Raw genomic sequence first — 21507 nt, 5'->3', positions numbered from 1 at the left:
TGAGCTGACCTAGTGGAAAGAAAGGGAGGTCCTGCTTCCCTCTGGCTCTGCTGTGCATTCCTGCCCCCTCCCTTACAGTCACTGTTTTTCATTTAACCCTACTCATTTCACATTTGCAGGAAGTTTCATTCTCCATCCATTTATCTTTCAGAAATGGCTCATCATGTGTTCAGGGGAGCTGCTGCTGCTGGAGCAGCAGATAGTCACAGTCCAGAAAGAAGAAAGCAGGGCAGTGCCTTCAGGAGCAGCCACATTACAGCAACACAGCTACAGCAGGAAACTCTACCTTAAAAGTATTTTTTTAAATTGTTAATATAAGATGATCTAACTCCGTGCTGCTTATCTTCCCCTAGTTGCACATTCCCACTCCTTCCTTATTTTGGCTGTAGCAATTCTGTGATGCGTTGGATCAGCCTGGTTGCTGATCAACACTTTGCTTCCCTGAGAACCCATAATTTCTTTGTGTGTGTTAGTTTTCCAGTGGATCTGACTCACGCTTTGGTTGCATGATTACTAGAACTGATGCAATGGAGGTAATAGAAATACCTGCCTGAAGACAGAGGGCAGGTCAAAGCCCTGTTTCACAGCTGGATCAGTCTTACATCAGTTTGAGTCAATCATAAGGCTGCAGTCAGACAAACTCTTTCAGCTGAAACTGCTGTAGAAGAAACAATCCTGCCTCCCTGCCCAGTGAATACAATCCTTTCCAGACCTGTGCCAGCCCATCTGACATTGATCTGGTTCACCACTCAACACAACTGGCTCCTGGTTTGCAGGATGATCAGAACAATGAGGTGAGCTATCTGACAACCAGTTTTTCAGGTTAACACTTCAGGCCAACTCCCAGGCCTGGCTGTGCCTGCAGCAGGTTGGAGGCTGGTGCAGAGGTGGAGGGATGGAGGTACCATCTCCATCAGGGCTCTCACCTGGGAGCCACTGCCCCCCAAAGAGCACTGCAACAGCACAGACACACACACAGACACCTGCCAGCTCCGACTGGCACCTCTGGCCCTGCCAGGGACCACCTCACCCCATCCTGAGCCAGCAGAGCCCTGTGGGCCTGCAAAGCCCTGCTCACACTTGCCAGCTGGAGCCAGTCCCACTCTCCCTGTTCCCCTCCGCAGCTGCCCTGTGGTGCCACCACCTTGGGTGACCCTGGTGAGGCCGTGCCTGGAGTGCTGTGTCCACGCCAAGAGAGGCATAGAACTCCTGTAGTGGGTCCAGCAGGGGGCAAGGAGGGTGATGAGGGGCTGGAGCATCTCTCCTACAAGGAGGCGCTGAGGGAGCTGGGGTTGTTCAGCCTCGAGAAGAGACCGAGAGGGGATGTTACCGATGTGTAAGTATCTAAAGGGAGCGTGTCAGGAGGACCCAGGCTCTGCTCGGTGGTGCCGAGCAACAGGACAAGAAGCAACAGGCAGAAACTGATGCACAGAAGTTCCACCTGAACATGAGGAAGAACTTCTTTACTGTGCAGTGACCGCGCACTGGGACAGACTGGCCAGAGAGGGTGTGGAGTTTCCCTCACTGGAGATACCCAAGAACCGTCTGTACGCAATCCCATGCCAGGTGCTCTGGGGTGTCGCTGCCCGAGCAGGGATGTCACCCCCCCGTGTCCCGCTGCGGTCCCTCCAGCCCCGCCCCCTCGGCTCAGGCTCCACCCCCTCGGCTCAGACCCCGCCCCCGCCGCCCAGACCCCGCCCCCACCGCCCAGGCCCCGCCCCCACCGCCCAGGCCCCGCCCCCGGGCGCGCGGGCGCGGCGCGCGCGCAGTCTCGCGGTAAACAGGCCCCTCCGGCCCCGCCCCCTCGCACCGCCCCCGCGCGCAGGGGCCGCGCGCGCGCCGGCGGCTGCGCAGTGTGGGTACATCCGGGCACTGGGGCAGGATGAGCGCTCCTTTCCAAGATGGCGGCGGAGGGAGGAGGGAAGGAGATGAACGAGATTAAGACCCAGTTCACCACCCGGGAGGGGCTGTACAAGCTGCTGAGCCACTCGGAGTACAGCCGGCCCAACCGAGTGCCCTTCAACTCGCAGGGCTCCAACCCCGTCCGCGTCTCCTTCGTCAACGTCAACGACCAGAGCGGCAACGGGGATCGGCTCTGCTTCAATGTGGGCCGGGAGCTCTACTTCTACATCTACAAGGGGGTCCGCAAGGTACCGGGGCAGCCGCGCCGGGGGGGCGGGGGGCGGCAGCCGGGCCGACCCTGAGCGGGGTCCGCTCCCCTCGGGCCCGCACCGGGCCCCGACGCCGCCGGGCAGGGACAGGGCAGGGGCAGGGGCAGCGACTCCGCTGGGCAAGGGCCGGGGCAGCAGTTCCGTTGGGCAGGGGCAGGGGCAGCAGCTCCGCTGGGCAGGGGCAGCGCCCTCCTGGGCCGAGCGCGGGGCCGGCGCGGGGGCCGCTCCGATGCGGGGCCGCCGCCGGGACCGGTGTGTGCTCGGCCTGCGCGGGGATGCGGTCGCTGAGGATCGTGCGGGAATGAGGGTTGGCTTTCCCTCGCTGGGCCTCCTTCACCTGCCGCTTCAGGTCAGAATTTGCTGGACACACTAATGCCTGTTGTGATTATGGTGGTGTCAAATCCCTGCTTCCAGGATCCCTCCAGCCTTGGTTGCGTGGCTCAAGCGTTCGCTGCAATGTTAGGCCTTTATTGTGACTTAGAACTGTGGGCTGGTTTTAGTATTGTTTCTAAATGGGAGCGGTGCAGTGAGCCGAGTCTTAAATACCACATAATTAACAGAGAGAAAGTTGCTTTTGCAGGAAAGAACCATTGATGCACTAGAGAGAGAGACTCCTTATGTGTTGTTGTTGGATGCAGGACAGTGCATGCATTTGATCTCTCAGGTCACCATATTTATGTTGTTGTTCATAACAACAATTATTGTTTCTTAATGTCCCCGATTTTACGGGATTCAGAGAACAATTTGGGATTTGTTGTGCCAAGTGAATGTGTGTCACTCCCAATACAAACACAGATATGATGATTGTCAGATTTCTGTTCTGTTTCAAAAGTGTGTGGTTGTTATTTTGTGTGCTTGGGCTTCAGCTGCCCTGACAGGAATACCTTGAAATGTTCTTGCTCTTTGCCCGCCGTTCAAAGTGGGATGAGGGCACAGGGAACTGGAGAGACGTGCACGGGGCTGTGCAGGAAGCTCGTGGATGAGCAGGGAATTAGGCCTGGATCTGCTGTGTCCTGAGCTCCTGCCTCAGCACTCCTTCTGTATGAAATGCCACCAACAGGGAAATAAAGTCTACATGATTATTTGTTGGCTGTGACCTGACAGATCTGATATGTCCTGTATAGCTACATAGAAAAGTGTATGTGTGTATTTTAGTTTCACCCTTTAATGACTTTTAGTAGTCTAGTTGTGTTTCAGATAACGTGTGGACAGTAGTTTCTTTAAGCACACAAGGAGCATTTCGTGTGAAACTATTTGCTGTTTACAAGCAGTTTCTACCTTTGCAAGATATTGTGGGGATTAAAGTGTCTGAAAATCTGTGTCCTAAATTATTGGCATGTTTGTGTTCTGATATCCTACCTTTGTTTTTAACATGCAGAGTAACTGCAGAGTTCTCTCCCTTAACTCACAGAGCAGACCTTTATGCAGTTTAGTAATGGTACATGTGATTCTTGCAAGTCCTCTTAGTCATCTCTTGCCACACATCTGAAAAATAAAAATCTAAAGCCTGGAACTTCATTGAAAATAGAGTGGAATAATTATTTCAAATTACTGAAATTGCTTTGAGCTGAGTATTTGAATATTTTTTTGATGCTTGAAGTTACTGGTGTGATACAGAGTAACTGAGACATGTAAGTTTGTGAGCTTGTGAACTCTGAGGCGTTTGTGTCTGTGTTAGTGGGTGAAATGCTTTTTTCAGTGCACAGAGTCAAACATGGGCACTGTTAGATCAGAATTCATGTCAATGACCTTTTAGTGTTAACAATTTAAAATAACACTGTGTGTACTATATATATAATACATTAGTAAAGTCAGCCTAGAGAAAAAGCTGAAATAGAATGATTCATGCTCAAGGAGAATGTTTTAAATGAGAGTGGGGAAGATGCTCTGTTTTAAATCTGAAATACCTTCTGCCTTGGAATTTATTTTGAAACTATTCACTTGGAAGTAATTGTTATGTCTGTGTACAAAGTTGACATGGGAACAGGCTGACAGCCTGTCAACTAATCATTGAGCTTTTCAGAAGCAAAAGTTCTCTCCTGTGTCTGTCACAGGGGGGACAGAGCTGTGGTTGCCCAAATGGACAGATGGAATTCTGCCTTAAACTGGGCAGGCTGTCCCACTCTGCCTGCCCTCCTGTGTGTGGGGACAGGAGGGGGAGAGGGACCTGGTCTGTTCCAGACCAACCTATTTGTGATCCTCGAGTAACAGAGAGGCTGATAATGCCAATTTTAGCTGTTAGCTCACAATTATTTAAGTATCTCTTTAAAATTTACCTGATTACTTTAAGACTATAATTTTCATTCTGGCTAATTCATATTTAGAGTATTGAGTTGAATTTGGTGAAACTCTTCTGTGTGAATGTATTAGCTGGCTATGATTGTCTTCTTTTTTTAACATCTGCTGATTTCCTGATGATAAAATGGTGCATTTTCCCTAAAATTAGTGGAAGAACCACCAGGATTTTGTTTTAAGTAACCATGTCTGTTAAACACTGAGGTAATTCTTGCATCATTAATCCATTGCAGATCAACACACATCAGGGGAAAGTAACACTTAAGCCATGAATGGCACTTAAAAATAAATAATGTAATATTGAGTCAAATATACCACTTGAAAGGATATTTCTTGACATCAATGATGCTAATCTTATTTTAGTTTCTCTTGAATCCTGAATGCATTGCATCTGCTACAACCAGTTCATAAGTCACCTTTTTAAGTGAACTGCTGATACGTGTGTTCTGTTTAGGATATTTAACCTGTACAACAAAAATGTTTCCAGGGATGTTTCTGTAACTTTGATCCTTCTTCCAAGACACTTGGTGGAGAAGTTCCATCCAGGAGAGGGATGTGGAGGTTGAAGTACAGATAGACAGTGGTAATAGTTTGGTAGAGAGATGAGAAGAGTTTTGGACAGTATTTTGAGCTGTCTTTGGAGACTTTTTGAAGCAAGAAGGTATTTTCTCCCAGCTTTGTTCTTCGCCTCTTTAAAAGGGCAGCTGAAGTTTCCTGTTTCATGTTTCCATGTTGCTACTAAATTTTACTGTTGCCATGAAATTTACATGTTTCATGTTCTCTGTGTCATGGGAGGTCCATCGATTACGAGCCAGTGCATCGTTGTTTTTATGGTGAAACTCCTGCAGCTTTCTCTGTGTTCATGAAGCGGTGAAGGCTTCCAGAAAACTGCTGTTTTCTGATTTGGATCCACTGAAAAAGGAAACATACAGTTTAGTAAGGAAAAGTTTAACTGTAATAGAATGATCGAAGTATCTAATTGTTCTCAACTGCAGTCAGGGTCGGTGGGTTCTCCCTTTCTGTTCCCCTTAACTTTGGCTTTGAGGTTAGATGTATGCAGTGATCCCTGGTTAAACACAAGGGTATATTTTCATGAACTCAACTGATCTACCAAGAGCTATAACCCATGGTCTTGCAGGGTAAGATCTTCCTGGCAGTGTGCCCCTATCCCCTTGTCTCTGGCAGTGTCCAGCCTCTGGTGAGCTAGTTCAGCTTGCTAAGCCAGCAGAAAAGGACTTTCTGTGCAGATTTTCTCTTGATTTGGTGAGTTGAACTGTGTCATCTTGGGGTTAAATATTAGCAGATACAGTAAGAGCAAGGAAAGGGTTGGGGGGGCACTACCCCCTTCAGTGCCCTGGACTGTCTGCTGGGATCCACTACCTTGAGAAGCTTCTCCTGAATAAAGCCTCTACTTCAGCCTTAGGTCAGCTTCAGATTGATCTGTTCTTGGGGGATTGTTGACTTGATTTTGATTTGGAGAGTTATAGGTGATAAAGGAAGTATTTTCTATTATTTTAGATGTTTTTTTCTTCATGGAGTGAGGATATATAGTAATAGAGGCAATAGTTCACAATTTATTGTTCAAATTATGATGCATTAATGCTTTGGACAGGTTGCCTTTTCCTGCAACCCCAAATCAGGAGTGAGAACTGTTGCTTGACTCTTGCTTATCAGACAGTCATGGAGTTCTTTAATATGGTTTGTGGCTGGGCTTTGCAGAATGATTTATTAGTTCATTCAATAGTCTGGAAAAGGAGAGCACTATCTCATCTTCCTGGCCCTAGGAATGATTGACAAGACAAGACTTTCTAGACTGCTTTCAACATGAAGTATCAGATGCTTTTCTCTTACTACTGGGAAGCTGGTGCATTGTGTGATGCTGGGTGTGATGATGTGTTACCCTCTGTATGTTGTCAGAGTTCCTGGGTGAGTTGTTCTGCTGCTGTCCCTGCAATACAGAAGGCACACAGGGGTGGTGCCCGGTGCACAGTCTTAGCTTTTATATAATGTACTGGCAAGTTATGAAATTCAATTGTATAGTTTAACTTATGAAATTCAATTGTATAGTTTAACTTACTACATCAGTAAAACTTTCTGCCTTGTGTTTCAGTTCTGGCTGCCTGCTGTCTGTAACGTGTGGCAGACTTTCCTAACGTTACTCATTTCACTTATTGAAACTGTCTCACAAATTTTGTCTTTAGTTGTGCTTTTCTCTTGCAGTTCCCTGAAGCAGCAGCCTGTTAATAACCATGGAGTACTGTAGTTTGTTGCAGTGGTGTTGGAGTGGAAACACATGCAGGTGCTGAGCACAGCTCAGTGAGGCACGGAGGGCACAGTCTGCTGACTGTCTTCTTGACCTGATGTAGAACAGGTGGCTTAGAAATTTTGTTTGTACTAAGATGAAAATAATCTCATATCTCAGTACTTTTATTGAGAGTTGGCATATTAGCAGTTCCTGGATATCAGTAAAAAGATTGATGATGTGTAGGATTCCTACACAGTTCAGACAGGATATTGAGGTGCTGGAGTGAGTCCAGAGAAGAGCAACAAGGCTGGTGAAGGGACTGGAGCACAAGCGCTATGGGGAGAGGCTGAGGGAGCTGGGGTTGTTTAGCCTGGAGAAGAGGAGACTCAGAGGTGACCTCATCACTGTCTAGAACTACCTGAAGGGAAGTTCTAGCCAGGTGGGGGTTGGTCTCTTCTCCCAGGCACTCAGCAATAGGACAAGGGGAAATTTAAGTTGGAGATCAGAAAAAAATTCTTTGCAGAGAGAGTAATCAGGCATTGGAATGGGCTGCCCAGAGAGGTGGTGGATTCACCATCCCTGGAGATTTTTAAACACAGATTGGACGTGGCACTGAGTGCCATGATCTGGTAAATGGACTGGAGTTGGACCAAGGGTTGGACTCGATGATCTTGGAGGTCTTTTCCAACCCAATCGATTCTATGATTCCTTTGCAGTTCTCTAAATGACCTTTCTCCTGTCTGACGATACAGGAGCATTTCTGGTCCCATGAGAAGTGTCATCCTTGGTGGTCACTTTCGCTCTATAAACTGTCCCCTTGTTGCAGTGGCAGAGTGACAATGAGTGACATTTGTTACTGTGCTTAATACGTTGCTCTGGGAAGAGCAGTGCAAGACAGTCCTGGGTTGGAAGTGGAATCTGTGGAGAGAACCAGACTTTCTCAAGATGTGGTGGGAATGTGAGTTTGTTATTTTATATTTAGAGATCACAAAGCTCTGACAGGCCTCTGATAAAGCTGCGTGGTGTAATAGCGTACATGAGCTATAAAGTGGTGAGATCTGTAAGGATCTTGGAAGATACAGTAGTTCTGAGGCAGAGGGAAGCAAAGCTATGTCTTAGTTCTTAAACCAGTTCATAAACTTGTGGTAAGAAGAATTCCAGTCTCCCTAAATAGCTTTTTTTGGTGCTTAGTTTTCTTTCTTCCGCCTCCAATATCTGACTAAACTTCTTGTTCAAGTCAAAACCCCCAGAAATCAAAACAGACTGAATGCAGTTATTTACTGTGGGCATAGAGAACAGCTGAGTGTTGCCTTTGGCATTTACATAGTTGAAAACTTTAATTTGTCCTCTCAATTTTCCTAAGGTAAATAAATCTAGTTCTTTTAACCATTATTCTCAGATCATGAGTTCCAAATGTTTGATTGCTCTCTGTGTTGGCTTCTGTTAGTTTGTGTTTGTGGGGCTGTAACTGATACAGCACTTGCACAGGGACTGCAGAGCAAGGGAGAATTATTGCTTTCTGTGTCTGTCTTCTAATATTCTCACTAACATATTGAATAATGTTGACATTTTTGAATCCAGCTCATAGTGATGACTCACTTGGATTGTTTCTTATCATATTGCTGCTTTTCTCCATTTTTATCCTTGCTTTGATTTTGTTGTTGTTTATAAATGTCACATTGCATTTCATAGAATGTTGTTCTACTAAGTGTATTAGTGTTTCTATCTCCAACTCAGTGCTGCATAATGCAAAAAATCCTTCTAATCTTGATGTCATTCACAAATTTGAAGTGTACTCTCTTCCATTAATTAAAGTCTCTCATAGAACCTAAAGATCACGTGTTGCATTTGCTGCTGGTCTTTTTCTCTAGTCCAGTTACTTTTTTCCAGGAGACAAATCAGTTTGGTGGTTGCTTTTGGCAAGTTTACCTGGTGTGGTTATTCCCCCCTGTCTGGAGCTTGCAGTCAGATTTCTTTTTCAGGGCCTTTGATACCAAAGAAAGGTTTGTTACTATGACTGTTGAATTGTACTACAATGTGTTTTGCATGTAAATATTTATTTATACCCGAATCAAACATCGCTGTTATTGCCAAAGAGATGACAGGCAGGGCTGGCTAATGGAAGTGCCACAGTAAAGAGCAGAGCTTTTCTCAAGGGTATCCAGTGCCACCCTGCAGCTGGAACGATGCTGTCTGCTTAAGGAGTTAGCATAATTCACATTTCTTGGGTGTGCTGGATGTGACACTCTGTAAATCTGTTTTGTCCCCCTTCAAAAGGGTGTTGTAGATTTCTTTTCCAAGATATCCTATCATTTCTTGCTGAATATTTTTTCTTCTCTATGTTGTAGGCAATGGTTGCTTTATTGGGACTGGATTAGTCATGAAGGTGTTGTGGTTACATCAGCTGTACTTGTTGGTCTGTAGTTGTGAAGGTATTTGAGAGGTTCTTGGAAACTTGTTCAGGTGTTTAATTCAAGGATATACTCACCACTTTGTGATGTAGAGAGATGTTTTCTTCCTTAATCCTCACTGGGCTGTACCAGGGACTGATAAAACATGTTACAGAATATTCCTGGAGACTTTTCTGGAGGGTTGGTGGTGTTTCAATGACACTGCTGAGGGAAATAGTGAAGATTTAATGTAATTGCAAATATTTAGGTAGATTTCAGTGCTTCATTTTGTGTTGAGGTTTTTATAGAGCAACTAGGACTGTATTGAGTAAGAGGAAAGACTAAAAAGCTGCTTTAAAATGACAATTACACTGTTAAATGTTTCTTGCTGTGGAGGAGGATGAAATATCTGCACTTGACAGAGCTTGCAAGATGATTTTTATCTGGGGTCTGAGTCTGAGTTATAGGTAGTGGTATTTATTAGTCTGTAGGGCTTTTTCTTGTGCTTCAAGCCTGTATCTCAGCTGTGTGACTGCAGTGAGCTGTTGCACTGTGTTCTCTGAAGGATTCTCTCTGGGGTGACACTGCATTTATCTCTGGCTGCCTGTTTGGCTGGCATGTTCGAGGATGAAGACTTGGCTATGCTGGCCAAACCCCCAAATTAGTGTTTTTATGGGCAATGGATTTTTGTGTGTGTGGTTCGTTGGGCTTTTTTCTTTTTTTCCTCTGCAGTTATAATTTGTTTTTTTGTTTTGTATTGAAGTTTATTTGCGGTAATATTGCAAGTACGTGGATTCTGTTGGGAGAATTTAAATTGGTGTGAAACCAGTAATTGTGGCACTCATTCTTTGCAGATTGACACAACTTTAGTCACAATGTTTCACAGATGAATAGTGGTCACTTGTAACAAACACTTCTGTGCCTGCGGTGAGTTTTGTGGGGCAGCATTGTCAGAGTATTTACAGAAATGTTGTGCTGTGTGCCTAAATTACAAGGAGTTTGCATTGTACTTTTGACATCTGACAGTCTGCAAACAGTTAAATAGTTAACTGATAATAGTTAAAATGTACATTGAAGGTGTCTCAGACTCTAATTAAAGCTTGGCTAGACCCACCTCTGAGGGGATTGCCAGCCACAGTTGTCTTGTTTGACGTTCTAGAATCAAATTTAATGCCCTAGTTTGAAGTATTATTGTAGTTTTCTGGCTAAAGGGAACCATCTGAAGTTCTTTCTTTTGAAGGACATGTACCCAAGGGCCACTTGCTCTCCAGTTGTCACGAGTGTAAGTTGACACACTTGGGCAAATTGCTGTTTGACAATGGTGCCATTTAGTGCCAGTAGTGCCCAATATTTCCATTATCTATCCCCTTAGGAAGCTTAAGGAAAAGAGACAGTACTGCAAGGTAAAGTAATAATCCTCGGTTGTGTCCTTCTTGGAAACAGTTTTTTCTTTCCTCACACCACTTTCAGGATATGCCATCCATTTTTTAGCATCCACATCCCAGGCGTTTCTCGCCCCCTGTGGCTTCAGCCAGAGCAGCTGCTGGTGCCTTTTGGGCCCCTTTGAGCAGCTGTTGGAGCACCGGACACAGCCCTGAGCTCTGTGTGGGCAGGGCCACCACCCACTGCAGCTGGAGCCTCTCCAGGGGCACTGGGTAACCCATTGGGATTCCTCTGGCATTATTCAATCCAGCTGTTCGTAATGGAATGATAGATCTCTAATAGATACTTTCTGCAAATTGATTTCGGTTTGCCAGCTGTAATTGGTCTTTAATTTCATGAGTTAATCATAATGTGTGCATGTGGCTGTAATAGTCAAGGAAATAATACTTACAATTTTTATTATTATTTTTTAGCTCTGTGTGGGATTGGAAGGTAGTTCTTTGTTTAATAGTGCATAATTTTTGTACAACTAGAGGTTGTGAAGTGTTGTATTAGACTAAATGCTGGTCTAAGGAAGAAAAATAACTTAAAAATGCTGCGGAGTAGGGAAAAAACACTGGATGTCATGAGCAAACTTTGTTATCCCCGGTTTCCTACGAATAAAAAAAATGTAATTCTTATTATTTAATGGAACTTTACGTACATTTTGTCAGGAAAATGATACCACAGAGAAGTTTGAGAGGACTCAAGTTTATGACTTTAATGCTCTTTCAGCTAAGGAAAGGGAAAGCAACGACAACAGGAGAGAGAATTGATGTCAATATACATCAAACTGCATGTTACAAATCCCCAAGACTGGTGAAATGAACTGTTTGAATGATCCCTTAAGGACACTTTATCCTGCGCAGTCATGAGAATAACTTGGTGAATCTGAGCCATATAAGTCTCTTTTCTTCCTGACTTAGAAATGTAACCATAACAAATACAGAATCCTAAAAGTTGTAGTCTCATCTTCTTTTAAATGTGGGAGGTTTTTTATAATGATTTTTTTATGGCTCTTCTAACTAAGACTTTACAAAAGTTTTGCAGATTTTCTTGATATTTGAGGTGGGTATTGGAGCATGACCATGATGCAAGTTTGAAGCTGTCACTGAAGTGAAATTTTGGCAGAAGTTGTTGTAAAGAATTTTTTTTGTCTTGATTTTTCTGTGTTTCTATTGGTTACTGTCATTACAGAAAAATAATGATGCAATGATTTATTTTTTATGTCAGGTTAATAAGATGTAAATAACAGTTTAGATATTTGGAGTTACATACATTAGTGGTCTGAATGGCAAATAACTGCCTGTAAACATCAATTTAATACTGTATTGTGAAGCCATAGATGGAGGCTTAGTCTGCATTTGCCTTTCTGTCCTACAAGATAGCAAACAGTTGGATTTCCTTTTCAGACTTCCTTTTTAAATGAAAGTATTTCTAGAGGTTGCGTTTCTTTGCCCTTTGTAATTGGAGGGTGGGCCAGAGACCTTCAATCGCTACTTATTTGCACTTAAGGTGTCAAGAGGCTCTCTCTTTAAGAAATGATTTGAGGGCAGGAATAGTTACATGGTTAGGCAATATCACTTTTGAAGTTTGATATCACATACTGCCACATTCAGTTTTTCTTACCTGTCTTACAGCCCACTTTACATGTGTCAGTTCAAATTATTACTCTACTGCCTATAAACAACCCAATTATTATTTTAAGTGTGCCTGGTCAGTGTAGGATATTGATCCAGAAGATTTTCCCAAATAAGACTTTTGCAAATACAGGTGGAGCTTGTAAAGGGAAAATGGTTGACTAGAGAATTGTTGCAGTTTGATAACACCTGTGTATCTCAACAGGTGACTTCAAGAAATGTCTTGCTGTTACCTCAGAGTGTGAACTTACGCTCTTTCCCCTCTTAAGGTGCCTGTGCAGTTACATTCACACCAGTATAACACAGGATGGCCTTTCCAGCAGTGAGGCTGTGGCCTCTTGTGCAGGGTAACTTGTGTCTGTGTCATGTCCTTGCTGTCAGCCGAGTTTGGCAGCTCTAGCTGCTCAGCTGCTCCGGCTCTGCTCTCTGTAGCAGGGCCCGTGTCTCTGGCCTGTGAACAACAGGTAACAACACCTTGGGTTGGGTTGACATGGCCAGGGTTGGTGAAGGGGCCCACAGGGTTGGCTGCTGTGAGAAGCTGCCAGAAGCTTCCCCATGTCCAGCAGAGGCAGTGCCAGCCAGTCAGATCCTGCATGGACCCGCCCCTGGATGAGGCCGAGCCCATCGGGAATGACGGTAACGCCTCTGTGATAACATATTTTAGAAGGGAAAGAGAAGGTATTGCACAGAAGAAATTGCGGCCAGGGAGAGTGGAGCGAGAGTGAGAGAGGAACGACTGTGCAGACACCCAGGGCAGTGCAGGGGCAGGAGCAGGAGGTGCTCGGGCACCGAGCTGAGGCTCCCCTGCAGCCTGTGCTGAAAGCCGTGGGGAAGCAGCTGCGTCCCTGCAGCCCATGGAGGGCAATGTTGGTGCAGGGACTCACCTACAGCTGGTGCGTGAGACCCGTACTGGAGCAGCTGTGGGTCTGTAGGATACCTGTGCTGGGGCAGGCCCTTGGCAGGGACCTGCAGACTGTGGAGAAGAGCCCAGGCTGGAAAAGGTTTTGTGGAAGGACTTGTGACCCTCTGGGGGACCCACACTGAGGCAGGCTGTGTCTGAAGGGCTGTACCCTGTGGAGAAGTGACTCACGTTGGAGCAGTTCATATAGAATTGTCTGTGGGATAGACTCTTGTTGGGGAAGTTCATGGAAGACTGTTGGGAGGGACCCCACTCTGGAGCAGGGGAAGCACTTTTTTTCTAAAACAGTAGCAGGAAGAAGACATGGTGAACTGACTGTGTAACCCTCATTCATTGTCTCCGTGCACTGCTGGTAGAGCTGGGAAGGAGGGAGGGGTAGGGGGGAGGTGTTTTTAAGATTGGATTCTACTTCTGATTATCCTGCTCTGATTTTGTGAGCAGTAAGTTCCATTAATATCCCCAAGTTCAGTCTCTTTTGCCCATGTCAGTAATCAGTGAGTATTCTGTCTATGTCTTTAACTTGTGAACCTTTTGCTGTGTTTTTCTCTCCCCTGTCCAGGTGTGGAGTGGAGTGATAGAGTGGCTTTGGTGGGTACCTGACATCCAGCCAGGGTCAGCACACCTTCTGCAGAAAAATACTAGACTGGCACTGGTCTGGTTGATCTGTGTGTTATGTCCTGTTAGTCCTGAATTGATGGAGGCTTTGTGTGTACATGAGAGCCAAAGGGGAGTGCTAGTGAGATCAGGGCCTTTAGAAGGCCAGTTTTGTGAGGCTAGGAAATGCTTTTGCTGTGCTTTCCCTTCACTCGTTTGGGAACCCTTTCTTCATTTCTATCACCTCTGGCTAGTGAGCATCTTGCAGCTGTGGCACTTTGCAGTGCAAGTTGAGGAGAATTTAGGTTGGACAGTCTGCTGATGTGAGCGGTGGTGGTTAAAGGTGTGATTATCTTTGACAGCAGAGATTCGTAGGGTGGCTGGCATTAGTGTGCCCATATCGATGGGAGGGATGATTGAGTAGCTGGACTGTGTGCTCTGCTGGGAGCATCTTTAGCAAAAGGCCTGAGGTGTGGGCAGTGGCCCCTGAGTAGGCAGCACTGTCTCATCACTCCTTCCTACTCTCGAGGCAAAAATCAGCCTGAGGAAAGAGGCAGTGTTGTGTGACCATTTGGGATGTGTGAAACACTTTTAGCCCTTTGATGGTAATTATTAAATAAAGTGATTAATAGCAGGCAAAAGGTTGTGGGTTTGTTCCACATAATGTCCGTACTAGTGAAACTGTCAACAGTTACTTAAAGTATCTTAATACTTTGCTTACTTTAATATAAGGCTATTGAGAAAGCTGGTGCTGAAATTGGGAACATGTTGCCTTTTGAACTAAAAATTCTGAAGGAGATTTCTACTTTGCAGCTTAGGGGATATCCTAAAACTTGTACCTATGGGATTGTGGGAAATCAGAGTTCCCTGTATCTGGGTTAGGGATTTGGTCCTTGGTATTTCTTTTCTGGTGGCCTGTGCTCCTGTGCTTGTCCTGTAGCACTTTTCACTTGGGTCTTAATGAAATGTCTTCGGTCCCAGAAGGAACACGCATTGCAAATGAACAACTTCAGGGTAATAGTTAAAGCCAAGGCGTGATTTCATCTGTCTGCTGCCACACAACCACAGAAAGCACAAACCGGTGGGCCTCAGCCTGGTTTGGAGCACAGGTTACACATTGACTCAGTGTTTTGTTCACATAACTTCTGTGGCACTGTTCTGGTGCTCTCAGAATCGGAGCCAGATCCATCTTATTTTTAGTACTAAAGTAATTAGGGCTTTGTTCTAGTAATGTTTTCTTACCATGCTGCACCATGGTGGAATTACTGCCTTGTTAAAAACACTGTATCAAAAATGTTCAGCGTTATTGTAGGGCTTGCAAAATCTTAACAGTAACCAGAAAATACCTAAGTTGGACTTGCTGGACAGATGTTACAATGTTGTATTTGAATTTTATTGAGCTTTGTAATGAAAAAAATATTGATTAGCAATTAACTATTACAATTAAGTAAGTCTCTATAGCAACGGGGCAATGCAGGGTACAATTATTCAGTCTGCTTTCCTTAGCAGGAAATTTTTCCTTACAAGCAGTGAATTTACACTGCTGGACTAAAACATTGTTTTGTTATAGCAACGGATAATCCTCAGCTCTTTTGCTGCTACCTTTTTTTTCTTTTTTCCTCCTCCCTCCTAAAGAAATAACTTTCCCTCTTATGAACTGAAAAAGCCTTGTGGGAAACTTTCAGAAATAAGTACCAGTGTGGTAGAAACTACTATTTGCCTGTATGTTATTAGTATAATGAAGCTGTATTGTATATATTGTTTGCAATATGAATTTATACTTCTACCTGTTGACAAGTCTACATGAAACTGAACCTGCTCTGATTTGATGATGAAGATGATGGTGATGATCACACAGGAGCTTGCAAATTTCAAGTAAATCAATTTAGATAAGTTGTAATGCCAATTCCCCGAACTTTTTGTTATTTGTTCTTTGCGTGTTTAAAGTCTCTCTCTATGTGTTTTTTTTGTTTCAATACTTCTGAATACCTTTAGAGAAAGGAATATTCTATTTACGGCTTCACTCTTGCAATTGGGAACCATTCGTGTTTTGTCACGGGACCGCAGGTGTTGGTGGTTTTTTTGCCATAGAACACACTTGAAAAGCCAACTTCTAAATGTTACTATATTTTGATCTTTTTAAAGTTAGAGGAAATGAAACAACTTCAGTGATGAAGCTACAGCAGCCTTATTTTTAACAGGGCACTTAATTTAGTGTTATGTATTTTAATGATACTTTGGATGTGTGATCATTGAAAGAGGCAACAAAAGCAGTTTCTGCCCTTGTCAGTCACCTCAGTGTTTGCTGTTGGTGGGTGTGTGTGTTGCTCAAGTGCATTTTTCCAGTGTCATAACAAAACGATACCAGTGCTTTAGAGAAGAAAGAAAGAGGATTCAAAGGTGAAGTGAAAGTAGTGGCTGTGAAGGTGTGACTGACTGAAACACCAGCCCAACAGGTCAGGTAACTTTATGTGTGTCTGAGGAGCAGACGAGCAACTCGGAGGTGACGCTGCCTTCAAGTCCTGCAATGTTTCCAGTTTGTTCCATGGTTTGGGGGCCATCTAAAAGCAGTCTGCCAGCTCTAATTAAATAAGTGTTGCCTTTAACAAGTGTGATTTTCTAACCAGTTTTGCTTGCAGAGCTGAGCCAATTTAAACAATTTCCCAGTGAAAGTAATTTAGTAAGTGTTTAATAAGTATTGCAACTGAGTATGTAAACTGAGTAAAAACAACTGCTGAATTGTTCCAGAGTGTGGTTTTACTTGAAATCCATTTGATATTTACATACATGTTTTCCTTATTTAGTATATGTATCTAATCTGTTTAACTCATCTGAATCATCATGGCTCATTCAGCATTAAAACAGGTGAGAAAGGACTGATGTTCAGTGCAGGCAACAGTGTGACTAGACTGTAGGAGTAGGAGGAAATTAAAGGATCCACTGGAGAATAAGAAGCAAGAAGGAGATCAGAAAGGTAACTACTACTTTTTTACTTTAGAGCTATGAATCTGTTATAACTATTGAGAAAATATTTATGCTTAGTTAACTGTAATTCCTAAGTGAGCCTTGCAGAATCTAGTTATGAAGTGTAGTTAAGGAAAGAGATAATTGTTGCAGTACACTTCATTTTCTCAGTTCCTCAAAAGTGGAGACTAAAATGTGTGCCTCAGTGCCTTCCAGTCTTTACAGAAGGTGATGTGTTCTTTACACAGCTGGTGACAGCCCTTAAGTGGAATTGCAGCATGAACTTTATTCAGTGCCTGTTAATATTTGGTGTGCTCTGTGCTATCCTGGAATCAGTGCCTTTTTAATTCACTGTATTCCTAACAGTGAAAATATCTGCTAAAACCCCTTTGACTGCCTGTGACTCAGTGACAGGCAGGTGTTTTCTTCAGGCTTATCCTTGATTGTGTTCATGCAGAAGTGCCATTCAACACACACCCCACCACCATAGCAAAGAAATCCCTTTTCTGTTTTAGCTTTTGAAATGCTGACATAGTAGACTTCTGTGTTTTGCTCAAAGTAAAACCTTGTCTCCCTGTGGTGGGAAAGCATTAATGTGTAACATGAATTATATAGGCAGCTTTCTTTGAAGTTCGGGTGCTCAGCCTTTCCAGGGTAACACTTCGGCAGTAAGAAAGAGTGTCCTTGCAAGACGTGGCAAATTCAGATCTGTATAACAGATAGTTAAAGTGAGGGAATTTTAGAACGAGGAAATTCTGTTAGGAAATACTGAGAGAATTAAAAGCTTAGTTCTTTGTATCTGAGACAACTTCTGAGGAGACCTTCAGGCTGAGTCTTCTGGGGGTGGTTTGGGAAACAATGTTTTAGGTGGTGACACTGAGAGAGAGAAGGAAGAACGGGTACATGATGCTCATAATAACTCTGGGAGGCATCACTGTTCATGATCAGTTACTTTGTAACCAGAAACAAGCTGATACCACAACAGCGGCTGAAGTGAAAATTCATTTTAAAAATATGTACTTAGGGAACTTGTGCTTGAGCAATAAAACTTTGAAAAGATAACCAGAGTGTAGTGTTAGTTACAAGCTGAGCCAGCTTGTGATGCAGCTGTGAAAGGCTGGAGGAGATAAACGCAATTCAAAGATACATCAAAGGGGGTTTACCAGGAGAAAAAATGAAGTGACTTTAGTGCCATTGTACAAGGCATTGAGAAGGTGGCTTTAATATTGTATGAAATTCTGGTTGCTTGTGTTGAAGGTGAATTTCAACTCCTGCAACTGAGAGAGGATGGTGTCTAATGTAAAACTCAAGAAAGAAATGTGTGATTTTAAATTTTCTGAGTAAAGCAGTCACGGAACTTTCTTTTAGTTGCACTAAAAGAAAAGGAGGAAGAAGGGAGGGAATAAATACTACAAAACCTTCCCTTAGATGTATGAGACATTACCAGATCTGGCACAAATCCCAAACATGCAAAATTTGCTACTAATTCCGAAGGCTCCTGGTCTTTGACCAGCCCTGCTGTGAGCAGTTGCTGATAGTTGAACTGCAGGACAAAGATCCTGTGGTGTGATAGGCTACAGACCTTAATGGAAGTATGGAACAGATTTTTAGAAGAGGCAGAACGTTTCATCCAGAAGCCTCTTAGAGCTGAGCCAGATGAACAGAGTGAAGAAAGTTTATTTTTAGTGATATGAGTCCAACTCTCTGTGTGGTGCCCAGTGAGGCCACTGTGGGCTTTTAGATCCAGGAGGGGAAATGACTGTAAGAGGCTGAGGAGCTGGAGACAGAGATGTGTGATGCAAAAATGGGTGTGCAGCTGCCTTGGCAGATACTGTGGGGACAGCAGGCAATGCTTAATGGTAACGAAATGGGTACTATGACATGTCAGTAGTTTTGTAGGGAAGCTTTGCAGGGGGGTGTTTTGTTTTGATTAATCTTGGCGATGATTGTCTGTAGTCTCTAAGTCTGCATTTCTATAGATGGTGTTTAAGGTCAGAACTGTTTCATGCCATCTTTAACCGTGAGCAGAGTAAAGGATGATATTTTAACTGTACCACCAGGTAATACTGGGTGCATTCATTCATTCCAAAAGGAGGTGACCAGCCAACCCTTGCTCGTTTGTTTTTTCTACATATGGTGTAGTGAAACTGAAAAAGATGAACAGTGAGCGTGTTTTGGTTTCAGGTTTTCCTAATCTGGTTTTTAGTTACTTTTATATAAAATTTTAGTGTGCTGAGGTATTTGGTATGTTTTGTGGGAATCAGAAAGTATTCCATGTGCTTAAAACAGATGTTTTCTATTCACGATCCTGTGCTTGAGAGAAATGTTTGAAAAAAGATTTTTCCTCAGAATGGAAACTGAGAGAAGCGAGCAGCTGCGGTTTGGCTTTGCCCTGATGGTGTTAATCCTGGAATGTCAAGTTAGCCACTTACCTGGCCCCTCCTGCACCACAGCAGAACAGTTTCCTGCCAAGGGAACAGCTTTAATGCACGGGAACTGTCTTTGTCATTCAAATGTACTCTTGGAGCAAATTTTCCTTTCTGACATGAATGCAAAGTCTTGATTCACAGGAGAGGAGATAAGTGTCAGATAGAGGCTCTGCTGTTCCAGTGTAGCCCCTTATGTACTGGATATCCTCCTCTCCCCACATACTGAGTGCATTCTCTTTATTTGGTGGCTATTCATGCACATCCTTGGCAGTGAAGTTTCCCCATTACCCTCCCCTTTTGAACAACAGAAAAAATTCTTTGATGTTTGCAGTAGTTAATAAGGTGGTTCCTCCAGTGTGAGAATTGCTGCTTCCCTCTTTGGAATGCATTAGGATGTTAATGTATCTCCATCAATATGCAATGCTAAACAGTTCAACAGAATTTCAAGCAGAGGCTCAGGCTGCTTGGTTACCATGGCAAACACAGTAGGAAATTCATGCCAAAGTTTGGAAACTAAGATACGCAAAAGAAAACTTGTAAACTGAAATAATCACTTCAGAGAGCAAATGTACTTGTTTATTGTTTGTTAGAATCTGTTTCCCAAAGAATACAGTTTTAAAATCCTATTTTATTGCGCAAATCTTAATTGCCAGTTCAGAGTTGTGCACAAAGGAGGCAATATTCACAAGAAGGGAAGAGTGAGATTCTTTGTTGGTTTGCCCTCTAACTGTAAGGGCATTGAGCGAGTATAAAATAGGCTCTTGGAGACAGGGAATTACTTAAATACTGTAATCAAGGTTGCCATATTTTCAGTGTGCAATGTCTTGTTCCACAGATGTGACTCAAAGTCTGTCTCTCTAAACTTTATCTATATTCATGATTATATGTGTTAGATCATATATGGGTGATTTAAGTATATTTAATGATTTATCTATATTCATAATTGCACACACATATATATATTAATTATGTATGTGTATTAAAGATCTGGCTGTATTTAATTCACTTTCCCCTAGTTGCTTGTCTCAAGGCTTGCTAACATACCCAGGTCTGTCTGCCAGTGATTTAATGGGGTGATTTCAGTGTGGTGGGTTCCCTGTGCAATCAGCTGTGTGTGTATTTGTGCTGCAGCCCTGTCAGGACATTGTGGCAAAATCAGATACTATGGCATGTGATTGGCTCTCCAGCTTTCCACAGGTGTGCTCGCATGCAAATCATGCAGTTATTTTCCTCTTTCTGCATGTAAATTAGTGTGTGTATTTCCATGCATCTTTTCCAAAGTCTCATCCCCCAAAGGGGAAACTGTGATTTAGAAAGGCCAGTCTGTAGCTTGAGAGAGGCAGAACTTCCAGAGACTTCCTCAAGACTGAGGTTGGAGCTGGAGTTGGGCCTTGAGCTGAGCCTGACGTGTGATTCCACCTCATCGTTCATTGCATAACCCAGATTGGAGATTATGGGAGAGTTGGAGGCTCAGGGAAAGCAGTTCAGGTTATTGTTGAGAAACTATGATGAATTTGCCTCTGCCTTTATAGCACATGGATGCCTTGATGTCCTTATAACTGGGAAGGACTGTAACTGGAACATGGAATGTTGGAGTGATGGAACAAGCAGTTGATGAAATGGTGTTCAGTTCTTGTTATGAGTAGTAACTGTTAGGTTGAATTACAGGGTAGTCTGTGGGTTTTGCTGACCTCTTTAAAAAGGACTTTATAGTTAAAAGTAGAACATGAAAACATCTGAAAGCTTATACTGAGACTTAAAGGATAGTAAGAATTTGGAGGCCACAGGAAGAGAAGAACCATGCCAGTGATTTAAGTTGGAGATCAGAAAAAAATTCCTTCCAGAGAGAGTAATCAGGCATTGGAATGGCCTGCCCAGAGAAGGGGTGGATTCCCCATCCCTGGAGGTTTTTAAACTGAGATTGGACGTGGCACTGGGTGCCATGATCTGGTAAAGGGACTGGAGTTGGACCAAGAGTTGGACTTGATGATCTCAGAGGTCTTTTCCAACCCAGTCGATTCTATGATTAGCCACAGTAAATAGAACTCCCTTCATCCCTGTAATTTTTATATGTGGTAACTTATAGTGCTGTGATAGATCCATAACTTCATGAAGAGAAATAAAGGGGAAAAGCAGCAGAAGTTGAAGATGGACTGATTTGACTGACTAATTTGGGAGATGTAGTTGTGCTACTTGAAGGAGCAGGAGTTTGTGTTCAAGGAAAAGACTTGAGTCAGTTTGGAGCTACTGTGTGGAAAGAGGGGATTGCTGTAGGTGACAGCTTTAACTGATTAATACTTGAGTCCTATTTTTTCTTTATCGTAAGAAATCAAATGAGGAATATTAGAAACAAGATTTGAGTTAATCATATTGCATTGTATAAATCAGTAGGCCCATCTATAAGTGTTCATACAGTCTATAAAAAGTTATTATAGAGA

General features: G+C 43.5%; 1 protein-coding gene across 5 annotated transcripts in view; it reads left to right on the top strand.

The window, feature by feature from the left end:
• Nucleotides 1–1864: 1864 nt before the first annotated feature.
• The window catches only part of WDR20 (WD repeat domain 20), a 46349-nt gene continuing 26706 nt past the window's right edge, over nt 1865–21507 (top strand). For 4 of the 5 annotated variants that reach the window (XR_011697988.1, XM_071557487.1, XM_071557490.1 and 1 more), the window contains exon 1: nt 1865–2150. Coding sequence is in view for 4 of the 5 variants with exons in the window: in XM_071557487.1 (XP_071413588.1) it covers nt 1902–2150 (249 nt within the window). In the remaining variant the exon portion in view is untranslated. The remainder of the gene's footprint in view (nt 2151–21507) is intronic. The other variant, XM_071557488.1, reaches the window with a different exon arrangement.

Source organism: Pithys albifrons, chromosome 6, assembly GCF_047495875.1.
Source record: "Pithys albifrons albifrons isolate INPA30051 chromosome 6, PitAlb_v1, whole genome shotgun sequence".
NCBI lineage: Eukaryota > Metazoa > Chordata > Aves > Passeriformes > Thamnophilidae > Pithys > Pithys albifrons.
Note: the sequence above shows the minus strand (reverse complement) of the source record. Positions and strands in the feature narration are given on the sequence as shown.